Below are 14,339 nucleotides of genomic sequence, written 5' to 3'. Positions count from 1 at the left end.
CCTTTGAGGAACAGCCCTAATGTAATGGAGAGAGTGCTGCCCAGGCTTTTTGAATGGGCCTGAATATAATACAGCTGCTCCTATTTATAATTTTTTGATAAATCTATCGTTTATTTTTTATTCCTCGATTGATATATTAATTAATTTGTCAAAAATTAAATTAGTGCAAGAGCTTGTTTCATTCAAGTAAAAGGAATACGTCAGGGCTATTCAATTACAAATCCAGACAGGACAGATTTTCAAACCAAGAAATTTAGCTTGGCCAGACATTTTTAGCGGCCAGAAAGTAGAAGCTAATGAATCTTATTTCTTTAAGCTCGTGTTTGGTCTCTTGTTGCTCATAGTGCTGGAAAGTTTGTCTCACCTCCGTCGAGCATTTTATTATCTTTCAGCCTTTTCAACTCACTGTGGAAGTTTAATATCCAGGAACATTGCGGCTCACTCTCATTAGTCCTGTTTCCAACAGCAGCAGGAAGCTGGTTTCAGAAATAAGCTCAGATGAAACCACGGTGCACAACCTGCTCCGCTCCAAACGGCAGCCTGACAGAAGGAGGATCGAGAAACATGCAGCCAAGGAGTTGGATATTTTTCTTAGAGACGATGCAGACAAAACCAAATCCTGCCTTTAAAACCCTTTCAGAGCGGAGCTGACATTTCCTACTTGTAGCAAAGGACAGTGATGCTTTCTGAGCATATGAGAATGGAAATCTTCTCAAGAAATAACACAAATACAAATTATGAACGTGAATATGAGCATGATATCTCCTTAAATTGATATTCCCTGTCGTACGTAGTCCTGAAACTATTTGCAGAATTCTAAATCCTCATCTTGCTGCTTGCTAGCTGAGTGTGTCAGTGGCTGATGAAATATTTACATCAGCTTCTGGAGAGAAGCAGAAGAAAATCCAAGGATTTGTGGGTTATAATTTAAATTAGCCTCACATTAAACAAGCTTGTATCCTTCAGATGACGGCCTTGTTTCAGGGGACGTGTGGAAACGTTTCCCAGGTGATTTACAAAGGGTTGTCAGGTTTGTCCTGGTTGTCCTATGACGCATCAGACTCCAGGGGTCAAGAGAAGTTAAAGACTTTTAATGTGAGTGCATGTAGATGACATCAGAGAGATGACTGCATCGCTTGTAATTTCATTGCCAAATGAAAGAGGAAGGACCGAGACATTGTCTGCAGCAGTGTGTGTGTGTGTGTCTTGACAAAGCATGCAGAGTCAGAGAAATGACTGAGCTGTGAGAGCAAGGGAGGGTGACAGCCTGCTGGGAGAGAGGGAGGGAGGGAGGGAGGGAGGGAGGAGGGAAGAAGTGAAATTGACAAGCATGAGTGAGAAAGGGGGAGAGAAGGCGAGCCAGCAACGAGGAGGCAGGAGGAGAGAGCATCTCTGCATCCCTGTCCCCCAGCAGGAGGAAGGAGGAAGGAAGAGGAGTGGAGGAGTCAACGCCCTGCTGCGAGTGAATGAGCAGTTCTCAGCTCTGTGCACTCATCCCTCCATCTCCACACGGGAGGACACGACTCAGCTGAGATTTGTTTTCAAAGAGAGCGGTTGTGTCACAGGCGGAGCGACTGGGAATCTGTTTTTGACTCTGTCACTCCACCTGTTTTTCTAGATGTGGACGAGGTGAAGTCTGAGAGATCAAGTTGCCTAGAGCTGAAATTGAAGTGTTGGAAAAATAAGTCTTCCATGCACGGTGGCTGTGAGTGTTTGGTGGCACTATGGGATGCACCACCAGTGTGGTTCTGTTGGAGGGGCTGCGCTCCATCCTTGAGAGGAACTGTGGCTACATTAAGGGTGTGATGGAGCTCGGGACTCCAGAGGAGGAAGAGGAGACTCTGAGTCTGAGGGGATCTCAACTCTGGATTCCCACCACTGCTCTGGTAAAGCCCCCTTCAGATGAATATTTCTGTGCTGTCGTGTATGTGGGTAAATTGTGGTTTTCCATTCTATTGTGTATTCAAGTTGTATTTTTGAAGTTTCATGTAGTTTTAGTATATTTCTTCATATCACAGGAGAATGAATCCCCGTCACCATCATGTGCTTATTTCTACTGATTCTTGCAGAAAACAAACCCTTATTAGAATTTCCCCCTAAACTGGTTTTACTTATTTGCCTTTGTTGAATAATTTGACTCCTAACTTCTTTTTTTCCACATAAGATATTATTTCCCTTTTGAGATTGGAAACTAGTTGTATAATGAATAATTTACAGATCGAGGGGGAACTCGTCAGATTAAATTTGAGTTACTGCCCACACCATCAGATTTCTGGCTAATAATCCTTCTAATAGACTCCCCGAGGATGTACATTCAGAAGTGGAGCGAATATGTCAGTGCCCCCGATCACACGGTTACTGGAGACGCACTTCAAAAGCTTAACATTTGGCTGCAAGCGAACGTAAATCTCTGGATTTATGCAAGTTTGCTTTCAGTGAGCAGAGGAGGTAAAACCCAGGTTTGGAATTTATGCACTGCTACATTATCTCTGACGTTAGCTCCATTAGCCAGCAGCCCGACCTGTGTTAAGTCAAACAGATATAATGGACAATCAATAGCGAGGAGGTTAAGTAGGCTTGCTAGTGCATGCTGAGTCGAGGACATTCACCAGAAACCATTATCACATTTGGGATCCAGTGTTTCCTTTGCAACCATTAAACTGGGGTTGGCCTCTATAAACCGTTCCTCCTATAGATGCAGGGGATTATATCTTCCTATTAAAAAAGTAAAAACAAGTTGACTACTATTGTGCAGACTCTTGGTCCAAAGTGAAAGATGGCAGTGTTCGTATCAGAGATGTTTTGGCTTCATTTCTGGATAGTGTGAGGAAGTGGGGACGTGTCGTCCTGCACCACTTTTTGTTTTCCTGCAGCGTTTTCATTATTTACCAACTCATTTATACACGAATCAATAGTGTAGAAAACCTCTTGCTCACTGGTCCAGCACAAACGATTAAACAAATCACTGAGTGACTTATGTTTATATCTACTTTTAGCTTTAGGGTCTAATCCCCAGTCTTCAGCTGATGTTGCTCTTCAGTCGTGAACCGAGCGCTCTGACGTCATGGAGACCCAGGAAATTCCCGTCTCCTGTATCGTATTTAACTCGTCCCATGTGTTTTTCCATGTGCTACCTGGAGGAAAAGTCATTTCCTCATAATGCATGCATGCCAGACCATGGATTCATTTTTTCAGTTTGCATGACGGACAATAGCTTAAGAGCAGAGGAGCACGTTTTGGATCAGGGCGCTAACTTGCATGTGATCACTGCATCTGTGAGTGGAGCATGTGATCGGGCTGAACTGGGAGCTTTACTTTTTTTACTACAGGCAACACCCTGACGTTTTCAATCTCTAAGGCGTCGTTGCAATGGTCGGCTCCCAAACATGACGTCAACCGGCCCTTATGCAATCCTCCACAGACTTGTGCGATGCTCTGCACTTGTGTGTGTGTGTGTTTCTTGGGAAGGGTGTGGAGGGCTTACATGTCCTAATGGGTCCAAGCTGTGTAAAAACAAATGGACGACATCTCTCTCCACCTCTTCATCCCTCTCACTCTCTCTCAGACAACTTCTTTTTTACGTCAAGCTCTTACGCAGATGGCCTTGTAAAATCATTTGCACTGCCATCGCCCATTATCCACACATTCAGACACAAACTCACACATCCTCGTGGTAACGCTGGCCTGTTACCAGCAGCAGCTCCAGGAAGCGTGATGGTGTGCGAGTGCCCCAGAGATGAGGGTGAATGAAACTGGATGACCTCAGCGCAGCCACGATCTTTGACAAGAGGCTGATTATCATGCCGAGCTGGTGACGCTGTCACTGAGGCCTCGGCAGGACGACGGGGACGCTCAGAGGTCCATTAGAGACTGAAGCCAGGGGAGAGACAGACAGAAACCTGGACACAAACCTGGATAGGATTTGTTTTAAATGCGTAAGCCCAAATATCCTTTGGAACACACATTGAGTTTCCCCATTTAGTTTAATCTCTCAGCCTTTTCCAACACTAAAGAGGAATATTAAACATTTCCAGCCAGCCTGAGCATCAGAGACCAATTGTTTTATAGCAATTCTAATATTTACCACCAGTCTCTCCAATGTTGCCAGAGGAAAAAGTACATATGGAATACAGTGCAAAGTTTTTATTTTAGGGGGGGGGGGTTCCTCTGTTAAGATGGTAAGGGCACTAGTGATGTTTTTCTTTTTTTAAATTAATTTATAAATTATTTTCCGACCCATAGACCATAGAATAATCAATTTTCTGATTGATTAACATTGCAATAGTTAAGAAGCATTGGATTTGCTAATGTTTTCCAGACTTAATTGTGAAAAGGAGTGGGATGAAATTTCTCTATCGCACCTCATCTCTGGAGACACCCTCACCAGCCTCTGGTGCCATTTCCTGTTTTTTTATGAAAGAAGTCATTTCTCTGAATGGTACGTTTCATCAAGTCCCTTTGAAGCGAGCACAGTTAAAACAAGTTATGCAAATCCTGCTGAGTGCCTCACACATCAGAGAAGCCTGCAGTACAGAGGTGAAACTATTGCACGCACATCCTTTTTGTTAGGAGCGATGATGCTGAAACTGCAGCGAGCAGAGAGTCCACTGCCTCTGAAGTAGTCGTCCTGACCTGTGGTGTGTCCTCCGCCTAACTTCTCAACCCGCAGTCATAATTGGATGGGTTATTAATCAAGCTTGTGGAGTCAGCGGCTTGTAAACATCATTGTGGTTTGGGGAGTTGAGTAATGCAGCATAAGAGACAGAAAAACATCTTCAGAATACACGATTAGCCTCATTTTCCCACAGTAATTCCTCATTAAGAACTTTAAATGCCATCGCTCTGAAACAGGCACGCTGACAGAAAAGACCCCGGCTAATCCAGCGCCCCTCTTTACACATTAAACAGCAGAAAGAATGCTGAGTGGATGGAGAGACAAGCGGCAACTCAAACGGTTCCTGAAGCAGCAGGACTCTGCGTAAGTGTGCGTTGCTTCTGAGAGCCGGATAAGGGGGAAGTGTGTTTTCACAGATCCTGCTGTGGGTGCCTGCTGCAGCGGATACGGCGCAGCAACAGTACAAAGCATAGTGGAATATCAGCGGGGATTTGAACTTCATCATCATAGATAAAGTGTCTAAATACTATTTCTGTGGTTAGATGTTCCAGCTGTAATGCAGCTCTGGGATCCATAAGATTTGTTTTCTGTCCTATTGTCATTGTGTGATACAGTTCCAATGCTGTGTATTCAACTATGATCACACAATAACCACTACGATTAAACAGAAAAGAAACTTTTTCCTGTTTTCTCACACTTTCTGTTTTCCACTCACACACACACACACACACACACACACACACACACACACACACACACACACACACACACACACACACACACAATAGGCAGGTGAAGCGTGCAGATGACGACATGCTCTCTGGGCCTCTCCTAAGTTTTTAATGGGGGAGTGGTTGATTGCTCCTCCATTCCTGCTCTTACAAATCACATACTGTACATGCACACACACACACACACACACACACACACACACACACACACACACACACACACACACAAATAAATCCACACTCACAGCTGCACAGCTGTGGGGGTGGGAGGCGCCCTACCCTTCTGATGAGAGGCAGAGGGAGGCTGGGCTATTGTGACTGAGTAGAGAGGGAATCTCACTGGAGCTCTCACAACCCACTCGCAGACTGCAGGCGACTCTGTGACATGGCAGTGTGTGTGTGCGGTGACTCCTCCACCTGATTCCAGGCTGCACCGGGACAGCAGTGAGGGACCAGCATGCAGGGCCGGGCAGGCAAAGCCCCCAAAAGGGAGATGGTGATAGAGTCTCCTCAGCAGTACAGGAGCCTGGCGGAGATCGAGGCAGAGGTGGAGGCTGGGTCACAGGTGGCAGCGGTAAGTCTGTGATGTGCCATCTTATAAATAGGAGTATATTTTAGAGTTCTCCTCATTTTTGGGGGAGTTTTGTGCAACGTGAACAGATTTTTTTTACATGTCCTCTCAAGAGCAGCTTTGAAGATCTTTTAAAAGAGGTTGGACGGAAATGGGAAATAGCAGCTTCAGGGTACAAGTCTCCTGGGGGTTGTTGATCTTTTTTTAGGAAATGGAGCACTTGTGGCTCCCTTTGTTCATTGATAGCTCCTGAGCTGAGAGTCAGGGACTTTGACAAGTTTGACTGGCATTTTGCTCAGTTGTCATCGTGTTTTGCCAAATGCATATTACATTTTCATCAGGAAATAAAGATCAGCTCACTAGTTAGGTAACAGTATTATTAAACTGACCGTATTTCATCTCAACTTCACAATAATCTCCATCATTGCCCGACTTTCTCACATATTCATGTGCAATAATTACCGGCCAGTCGCTCAGTTCATTGCTTGTTGTTATCTTCTGTCTGAATGGCCATCATCCAGCCGGCAATCAGAGCAGAAGATTTTCTACTTATCAGATGATCTTTTACGTCCATAGTGCCGACAGATATGCAGGGATATTTTCATTGCATCATCAGGAGGGTCGGTCTGACCAATCAAAATGTAAATCTGTGGTCAGACGTCGGTTTAATTGGCGTCAGCTTGTTATGTGTTCGTTGGACGCAGATCAGGAGGCCGGTCCAAATAATCTGGATCACATTGACGCCCAGTGGTCACATTCAGGGAGAGATGGGCAATAAGTCTAGGTGTTAATATTTTCTCTATTTCATCATTTTCTTGTTTTCTGTTTTAGTTCTGTTTGTTGTTAAAGCTGCAGTGTGAGCGTCCTTTTACATAAGAAGTATTTATACTCATCCTGAGCAGTATTTTGGCTGATAACAGTGTCACTTGGTCCACTCTATTTATTCCACACTGAAATATTTCAACAGCTATTGAAAGACATTCACGGTTCCCAGAGGAGGAATCTCTCAAACTTTATCATCCCTTAACGTTACAGGTCCACCAGCAGATCCAGATGCAGTCTCACAGGGTGAAGGAGCCCTTTGTGCGGCTAAAGAGAGGCAACTTGTCACACAAGACAAAGTCAATAACATTTTAAATTCACATTAGAGCTAAATATTTCACTTTATTGATTCATTCATTAACAATTATTGTGAAAATTATTCAAAAACAGCCAAAGTCCACGAGGAGTGAAACTATTCTTTCTAGTAGATCTACTTCAGATCCTCAGAAATCCTTCAAGCTGCACTCGTATATGTGCCAAAGGATAAATCCTCAGGGAGGCAGACCCGACTTTGTCGTATCAGTTTTCCAGATTGTGAAGTATTTAAAAGTCAAAACTCTGCCTTGGTTCTTTTTAAATAGATCAAAGCTTTGTTTACTTAGGCCACACGTGTGTGTCATATGTGAAGATCTATTTTCTAACATCACAGCCAGGCATTGTGAGGGCGGCCACGCTAAAAGTCCCATGGGTCTTTTGTGTGGTATCGTGGAGCTGATGTCTTCAGAGGAGTTTAATCGCTGCTGGATTCAGGCTCATTTATCTTTACTTCTGTCTCACAAAGCCCTCTCTGTTATAATGCTGCAGCTCTGAGGATTTACTTTGGAATGAGGAGTTTGGACTGTACATCTTCCTGCAGTGGGAACGGTATGAGGAGGTCGTGCCCATTCTTGGAAATTCAGGGGGGAGTTGCAGTTTACAGTCGGGTTTGACATGTGAGCTCATAACTCAGTGACTGGTACAGTGACACACACGACCTCCCGCTCATCGAGTGTCTCCTTCTCTCTTAACCCACATGTCTGTCTCTGTGCCAGTTCTTGCTTCCGTAGATGACAGCCCGTCACTGTGAGAGGACAATGGCAAATTGTTGTCCAGACAAACGAGCACCCCAGATCTCCCTCATTTGTACATTGATGAAACTGTAACTCGATCTGGACTGATATTTTCTATTTGCTCATTTAGGTGAAGCCGAAGATCATCGAGCCTCTGGACTATGAGAGTGTGCTTCTCCAGAGGAAGACCCAGATCATCAGTGATGTTCTGCGGGACATGCTGCAGTTCCCCCCCGACGACTTCCAGGTGAGTCAGAGTTGCTGAGCCCTGTGTGTCAGTGATTGTTCAGCTCATAGGTCAGACTCTGAGGGATCACCGTGAAGCTGGTGTTGAATAAGTCCATTTCGAACGCTCCTTCAAATGCATCAATGCAAAGAAAGGAAAAATGTCCTTTAAGTAAATCAGGTGGATTTTAACACCGCTCTATAACCTGGGAAACCTGTGTGTGAAATATACTCATACATGTGCTGCGTGTAATCGTTGGCTCGGGGTCTTCTAAACATTTACACGCTTCACAGATCTGTAGCCTGTCGTCAAAGGAGCTCAGAGACTGTGGCAACATTACATCACCACAGTGCTGAGAATGGAGCTCAGCGGGGTCCACTCCCAGTTTGAGAGAAAAACACAGAGAGGCTCACGCTCAAACGTTTGACATTCTTGAAAAAATACGTGAGAAGAGATCAAACTTTCCAGAACAAGTCTGGTGATTTCACAAATCCACCACATAGCATCAATTCTGAAAACTATAGAGCACATGAAATTCCTGATGCTTTTATATGAGTGAAACTATGTATTTGTGACCAGCAGTGTGGCCCCTCCTCATTGTTACAGGAGGTGTAGTGTTACAGTCACTCGAAGACAACAAAACAAGAAAATAAAGTTTACATACTTTGTTAAAGTTCTGGGACCGTAGGGTGGGACGTTTACAGCCTGCAGTCAGTTTTCACACTATGTCACAATCAGTAGATGATGAGTGGTTTTCATTACAAGGCCGTCTGCAGAGCACAGCCGTTAGTAACTGCCCTCTGTGAGTGTGTGTGTGTGTGTGTGTGTGTGTCTGGCCCCTCCGTCCATCTGTCTAACCTGCCATACGTTTTACATCACTGGGCTTAGAGAGGAGAGGGAGGGAGCTGGCCAGACATGTGGGTCCAGCGTGTGCATGTGCTGCACAGATTCACACACATATGGATGCACATACACACACACACACACACACACACACACACACACACACACACACACACATGCAGTAACGGGGAATGCAAAAGAGAGCGAGGCGGAAGGAGGTAAAACGAGGTGAAGCGTTGACCAACAGATCAACTTTCTCTACATGTGCATCCATGGGGGGGGGGCATATAAAGAAATACCTTGCAGTTTAAATTTGGGTCATAGCAAAATATTATCTTTTATTTTAAATCAGGTTAGAATGAAATTGATATTTTGCTCATCCAGAGTCTTTTAATCCTGCAGACACTTTACGTTTCGTCACTTTCATCTGTCAAAGTGAAAAGAGGACTTCAGAAGACCTCTCCCCTCCAGTCTCTTACTACTCTGCCCAGATATCTACATGTTAGTGAATGTAATTCCCGCCTACCTGCCCTGCAGCGTCACTGCCACTGGGGAGAGACTCCTGTGGCCCAGCGGAGGCCCATCAAAGCTCTGGTTTAATGACAGCCCCTGCAGTTTTATCTTATCCTCTTCATATTTATTCTTATTTTATATTATATTCATAAGTTTTTACTGTGCTGGCTCCAGCTTCATATAAGAGCAAATAACTGGTATATTCCTTTTTTACACAGCTACAACAAAAGCATCAAATGTTAGTTCAGTATTTTCCAAAAATCAGGTCAAATCTTTTATCGCCAAACCACCAAGTTATTGGCCTGAATATTTTCCTCCCTTCAGATAGTTCAACATCATCATTGCCAGTGGTTTATAAGAACTTTATTTGACCTGCGCACACATAGGACTGAATATTCCGAGCTCTGACAGGTCTTTGATAGCCGTTGAATGAGTGAACCGGACAAACGGGGGCGGAGGTTCAATAACTACATATATCTTCCAGTGTAAAAGTCGTAGATTTATAACAAAACTAGGTCACTGTGCCACTGGTCCCACTCATCTTAGTGGGCTGTGGAGAAGAGCAGCCAACTCTCCAACTGGGAGCAATGGTGGCTGCAGCATCCAATAGCTGAGGACAGTCTTGATGCCCTGAGGCGTCTTTTGTTCCTCGTCTACAGATCCTCGCTCTCCTGTCTTCGGTTGTGTGCATCCAATAAGAGCAGCAAGGAGAAGAATTACGACTGGAGCAAGAGAAAGCTGCAGAGCTTTTATGTCTGTTCACCAAATACAATATTTCCCAGAATGTGGACAATCCTGATTATAAGACGACCATCCTTTTAAAATCTGGTCTCGATGAAATTCATTTTAGAAGATAGGAAACACTGTTGAGGAAACTTTGAGATTTAGAAAAAGAAGAATCAGGATAATAATGTATGAAGTGAACCAGCTGATGATTAGCTTTGTGTGTTTTCGATGTTTAAAAGCACCGGCAGGTTGAATCTCCTTTTCCAATCTCTTCTCTCACAGTCTGTTTTTCATGCCTACTTTCTCCTCAGATCTCAACCCTTCAGCGCCAGGGCAGGACTCTGTTCTCCACCGTGCCGGAGACTGCTGAGAAAGAAGCTCACTCACTGTTTGTCCAAGAGGTAAAACCAACACATACCTGGACATTAGCCGGCTTCGTCCACTCTTTACTTTGGCAAAAGCTGAACCTGCCCCATCTTTTTGTTTGGAAACACAGGTGCTTTGCTTCTGCCCAGAAAAAGCAACTGACTCTCACACCGTGAGTTAGATACCAGAGCAAAGCCAAAGATTCACTCTGCTCTGTTTGTATTATATAGTGAAGATAAAGCTGAGCTGATAAGATTTTCAGAGAAAGCTCATGAAAAAGAAAAACGACTGCTCAGATGAACGTGAGACAAGGGAAAGCTGATACGGTGCATGTTAAGCATGTTGCCGTTAGCCTTTGAATGAACTTCTATCGTGTTCTCCACCCTCACATGTTTCCTGACAGAGGAGTGTGTTGGCCACAGATGGAGTCCACGTCGTGTTGTTTCAGAGGGGCTGTGTGCTGGGGCATCTTGGGGTGCGGCCCGATAGAGCCCGATAGGGGATAGTCCCCCATGGCTGTGTCCAGGAGTTACATCATCACTACATCTGGAGCAGCAGCGTGTCGTTTTTCTTACAGAATGAATTTTTTTCAGTCACCCCTTCCCTCGCTCAACATCTGTATGTTAAGAATTTGTGCAGTTGGGGAACACACATGTTGCAAATGCTGAAGGAATAAAGGATGTTTTCCCAAGATGAGCATCAGTTTTCCGTCTTTTTAAACACATTTGATCATTTTCATTTTAAAAGGGTATTTAAATATTATTGTTTGAGAGGAATGTATGTATATATATATATATATATATATATATATGTATATTCAACCCACCCTGTAATATAAAACATCTGCTGAAACTCATTCAAGGTTTAAAGTCCTGCCTTCAAATCAGCATTTCCAAATCTTATATAAAAAAAATAGTTTTTGGATGTAGATCAAAAATACCACCACTTTTCCAAGGTCCTTTCGGATTCCTGAGTCTGTCCATGTCTGGACTATGTTTGTACGTACATGACTTAATATGTTCTTGTTGAAATTGCTCCTCACCCCGGTTTCACTTTCTGTCTCTGCAGTGCATCAAAACCTACAAGTCCGACTGGCACGTGGTCAACTACAAGTACGAGGAGTATTCTGGAGACTTCCGTCAGCTGCCAAAGTGAGTGCTCGCTCCACTGACAGGTGTTCTAAAGTGTAAACCAGTTTTCTGACTGGTCCATTTTCAGAATGTGGGTCTATTCTCAAGTGATTTCAGAGTTTAACTGCTTAACATTCCTCTGCACGCACATGAATAGTGAAAGAAGACACAGTACATTAGTATTCTAAGATGCATGTCAGAAGAGCATGAATCAAACAATCAATTTCACTTAATTTGAAAACTATTAAAAACAGCATCTGTAAGCCACCAAAAGATTGCAAACATAAAGGAATCGTTATTTGAATTGAAGATGACTAAACTCGATATTCTTTATATGCTTCAACCACCTCCAGGGATAATGGAGTTTGCTTATGTGTGAAAAATTGCCTCAGTGCACTGTAGACATCCCTGTGTTCAATGACACTGGCCTTTGTGTACACCTCAGTGAATGTTTTAGCCTGAACACTAGAAACACGGAAGTCTGTGTCTCTGAGGCTCCGCAACAACAATAGAAAGCTTCCTGTCTTTTTTTTGGCCAGGGACAAGTAGCGCTATTCTGGGACTGCCGCTGATTGATGCCATCAAAACATAAAGGAAATCCCACAAAGCATTATGTGTCCTAGGTCGAGCCACTTTCCTTCAGGACAGGAATGTGCTTTGCAGATGTTGTGTGTCATGTTTAAAACGTTGTCGAATAAAAAAGAGACAAGCCCTGGCCTTGGCCTTGACACTGTTTATACTAGAAGTTCCCCAGAGCAAGCTGGGTCCTGTAAAAGTCAAAGGGCAAACTGTCCGTCTGGGGTTGGAGCTGCACTGCGCTATCTCAGCTACATCCTGTAACGCTGCAGGCAACTCTAAGTGGCTTAAAATAATAATCAAGAAGCTGTTTTTGCTGAAACATTTGAGAATATTTCTTGTGTCACAGGAATACAAAATCTGTGCACGTTAATCATAAAAACATATGTGGTGTTAGCTGCTTGTGAGAGACCGACATATAGTTTGCAAATGACAAAAGTGTAACAATTAACAAGTTGACATTAAAAAATACAACTTATAGCTGAAGTGATGACGTGAGCAACTTGGCAGCTCATGTACCGACATGGCGTGCATGTGAATTGTCCCACTCAGGAACTCATTTCCGATTATTCCCACACGAAGGCACAAATATTACACATTAAGGTGGAAGATCCAAGATCATTTGAACAAAGTAGACATTTTGATTTGATATATTGGATTCCTCATAGTCGTGCATGAAGCGTTCATATTGTGGTTGTGTTACTTTTAATAGAAAACTTTTACGTTTCCTCTCAGTAAGGTGTTGAGACCGGAGAAACTGGCAGCTCATCTGTTTGAGGTGGATGAAGATGTGGAAAAAGATGAGGTAAGTTAATCCGGAGCTTTCTCCTCCTCTCGTTCTCACGGTTCACTTCTGCTCATGTAAAGAACACGGCTGGCTCTTCAGCAAACCCCTGAAGTATTAAAAACATCACCCTGCAAAGTCATTCCTCACTCTTCAAACACAACACAAACAATATTCTTTTAATATATTGCACCGTGTTGTGTCCTTATATCCGAAGCTCACCTTTACTTTCCTTCAATGCTCGAGGCCCAGGCCATTTCCAGGAATGAGCAGCGTCTTCATGACACTTGTGGAGTTTTACGAGCACATCCGCTCCAGATAATTACCTCGCTCTGGGTATTGATTTAACTGAAGGCCAGTGACCTTAAATAGACATGGCGTCATGGCTGAACTCCCCTGAGGTTAATGAAGTGCAGTGTAGATCTTAATGTTGATTTTAATGAAGAGGATTCTTTTCAGGATTGAAGGCACAGTCAATGCAGGCCTCTCCTCCCACTGGCCTCGAGGGCACTCAACAAGCCCAAAGCAAAACGTGTTCATTAATGTTGGAGAGCGTATATGAGATAGAAAGACGTGTGTTTGTATTTCTTTGTTTAAAAGCCTGAAAAAAGTGCATTAATGTGTGCGTCTCCTCCTGCAGGACACAGCCTCCCTGGGATCCCAGAAGGGAGGAGTGTCAAAACACGGCTGGCTGTACAAAGGCAACATGAACAGTGCAATCAGTGTGACTATGCGTGTGAGTTACTGACTTTCCCTTTAATTTTCTACAGATTTTAAAACTTGACCAACAGATAGTGGGGGTCATCCTGAACAAGAGTGAAGTGAAAGTTCTTCTTCACCTCTTTAGGATTTATTTTAAACAATCTTCATTAGGAGAGAGGTATGGATGCCATAATGAAAACTGAGTTGAATTCACCTTTCATTAAAAGACATTTATCTAATATTCCATTTCATTACACTTAATGTCTTGTGTTGAAAGCCAAATGGTTTTTTACGTCAAACCTCCACTGAGCAGTAGCGGCTTATTACAGCATTTGTCTTTGTCCCTTTGCACAATAGAAATAGAATTAGCCTTTGCTTATGGCCGTTGCTTTCCCATGTCCCAAGAAGCTTTGTGGTTTTGTCTTGTTAACATTCTCGACATTCCTCCTCTAGTCTTTCAAGAGAAGGTACTTCCACCTGGCTCAGCTTGGAGATGGATCTTACAACCTCAACTTCTACAAAGATGAGAACACCTCCAAAGAACCCAAAGGAACCATCTTCCTTGATTCATGCATGGGGGTTGTTCAGGTAATGAACCTTGTGCACAGTAGGACCTTTAGAACCTGGGCTTCAGTTCAGTTGAATTTGAGAAAGGGTCAAAATGGATTGTCTGAAATCAATGTTC

The 14,339-nt window shown here is 43.5% G+C and overlaps 1 protein-coding gene across 6 annotated transcripts in view; it reads left to right on the top strand.

The window, feature by feature from the left end:
- Positions 1 to 14,339, top strand: part of dock9b (dedicator of cytokinesis 9b) — a 37,940-nt gene that overhangs the window by 5,484 nt on the left and 18,117 nt on the right. For 2 of the 6 annotated variants that reach the window (XM_069520661.1, XM_069520659.1), the window contains exons 2-8: positions 5,712 to 5,920; positions 7,919 to 8,035; positions 10,408 to 10,497; positions 11,531 to 11,613; positions 12,904 to 12,973; positions 13,593 to 13,688; positions 14,108 to 14,242. In XM_069520661.1, the coding sequence (XP_069376762.1) occupies positions 5,804 to 5,920; positions 7,919 to 8,035; positions 10,408 to 10,497; positions 11,531 to 11,613; positions 12,904 to 12,973; positions 13,593 to 13,688; positions 14,108 to 14,242 (708 nt within the window). In that variant the 5' untranslated portion in view covers positions 5,712 to 5,803. Of the gene's footprint in view, positions 1 to 1,619; positions 1,887 to 5,711; positions 5,921 to 7,918; positions 8,036 to 10,407; positions 10,498 to 11,530; positions 11,614 to 12,903; positions 12,974 to 13,592; positions 13,689 to 14,107; positions 14,243 to 14,339 lie in introns of those variants that run through there. The other 4 variants (XM_069520658.1, XM_020104481.2, XM_020104489.2 and 1 more) reach the window with 2 other exon arrangements.

Source organism: Paralichthys olivaceus, chromosome 24 (assembly GCF_024713975.1).
Source record: "Paralichthys olivaceus isolate ysfri-2021 chromosome 24, ASM2471397v2, whole genome shotgun sequence".
Lineage (NCBI taxonomy): Eukaryota > Metazoa > Chordata > Actinopteri > Pleuronectiformes > Paralichthyidae > Paralichthys > Paralichthys olivaceus.
Note: the sequence above shows the minus strand (reverse complement) of the source record. Positions and strands in the feature narration are given on the sequence as shown.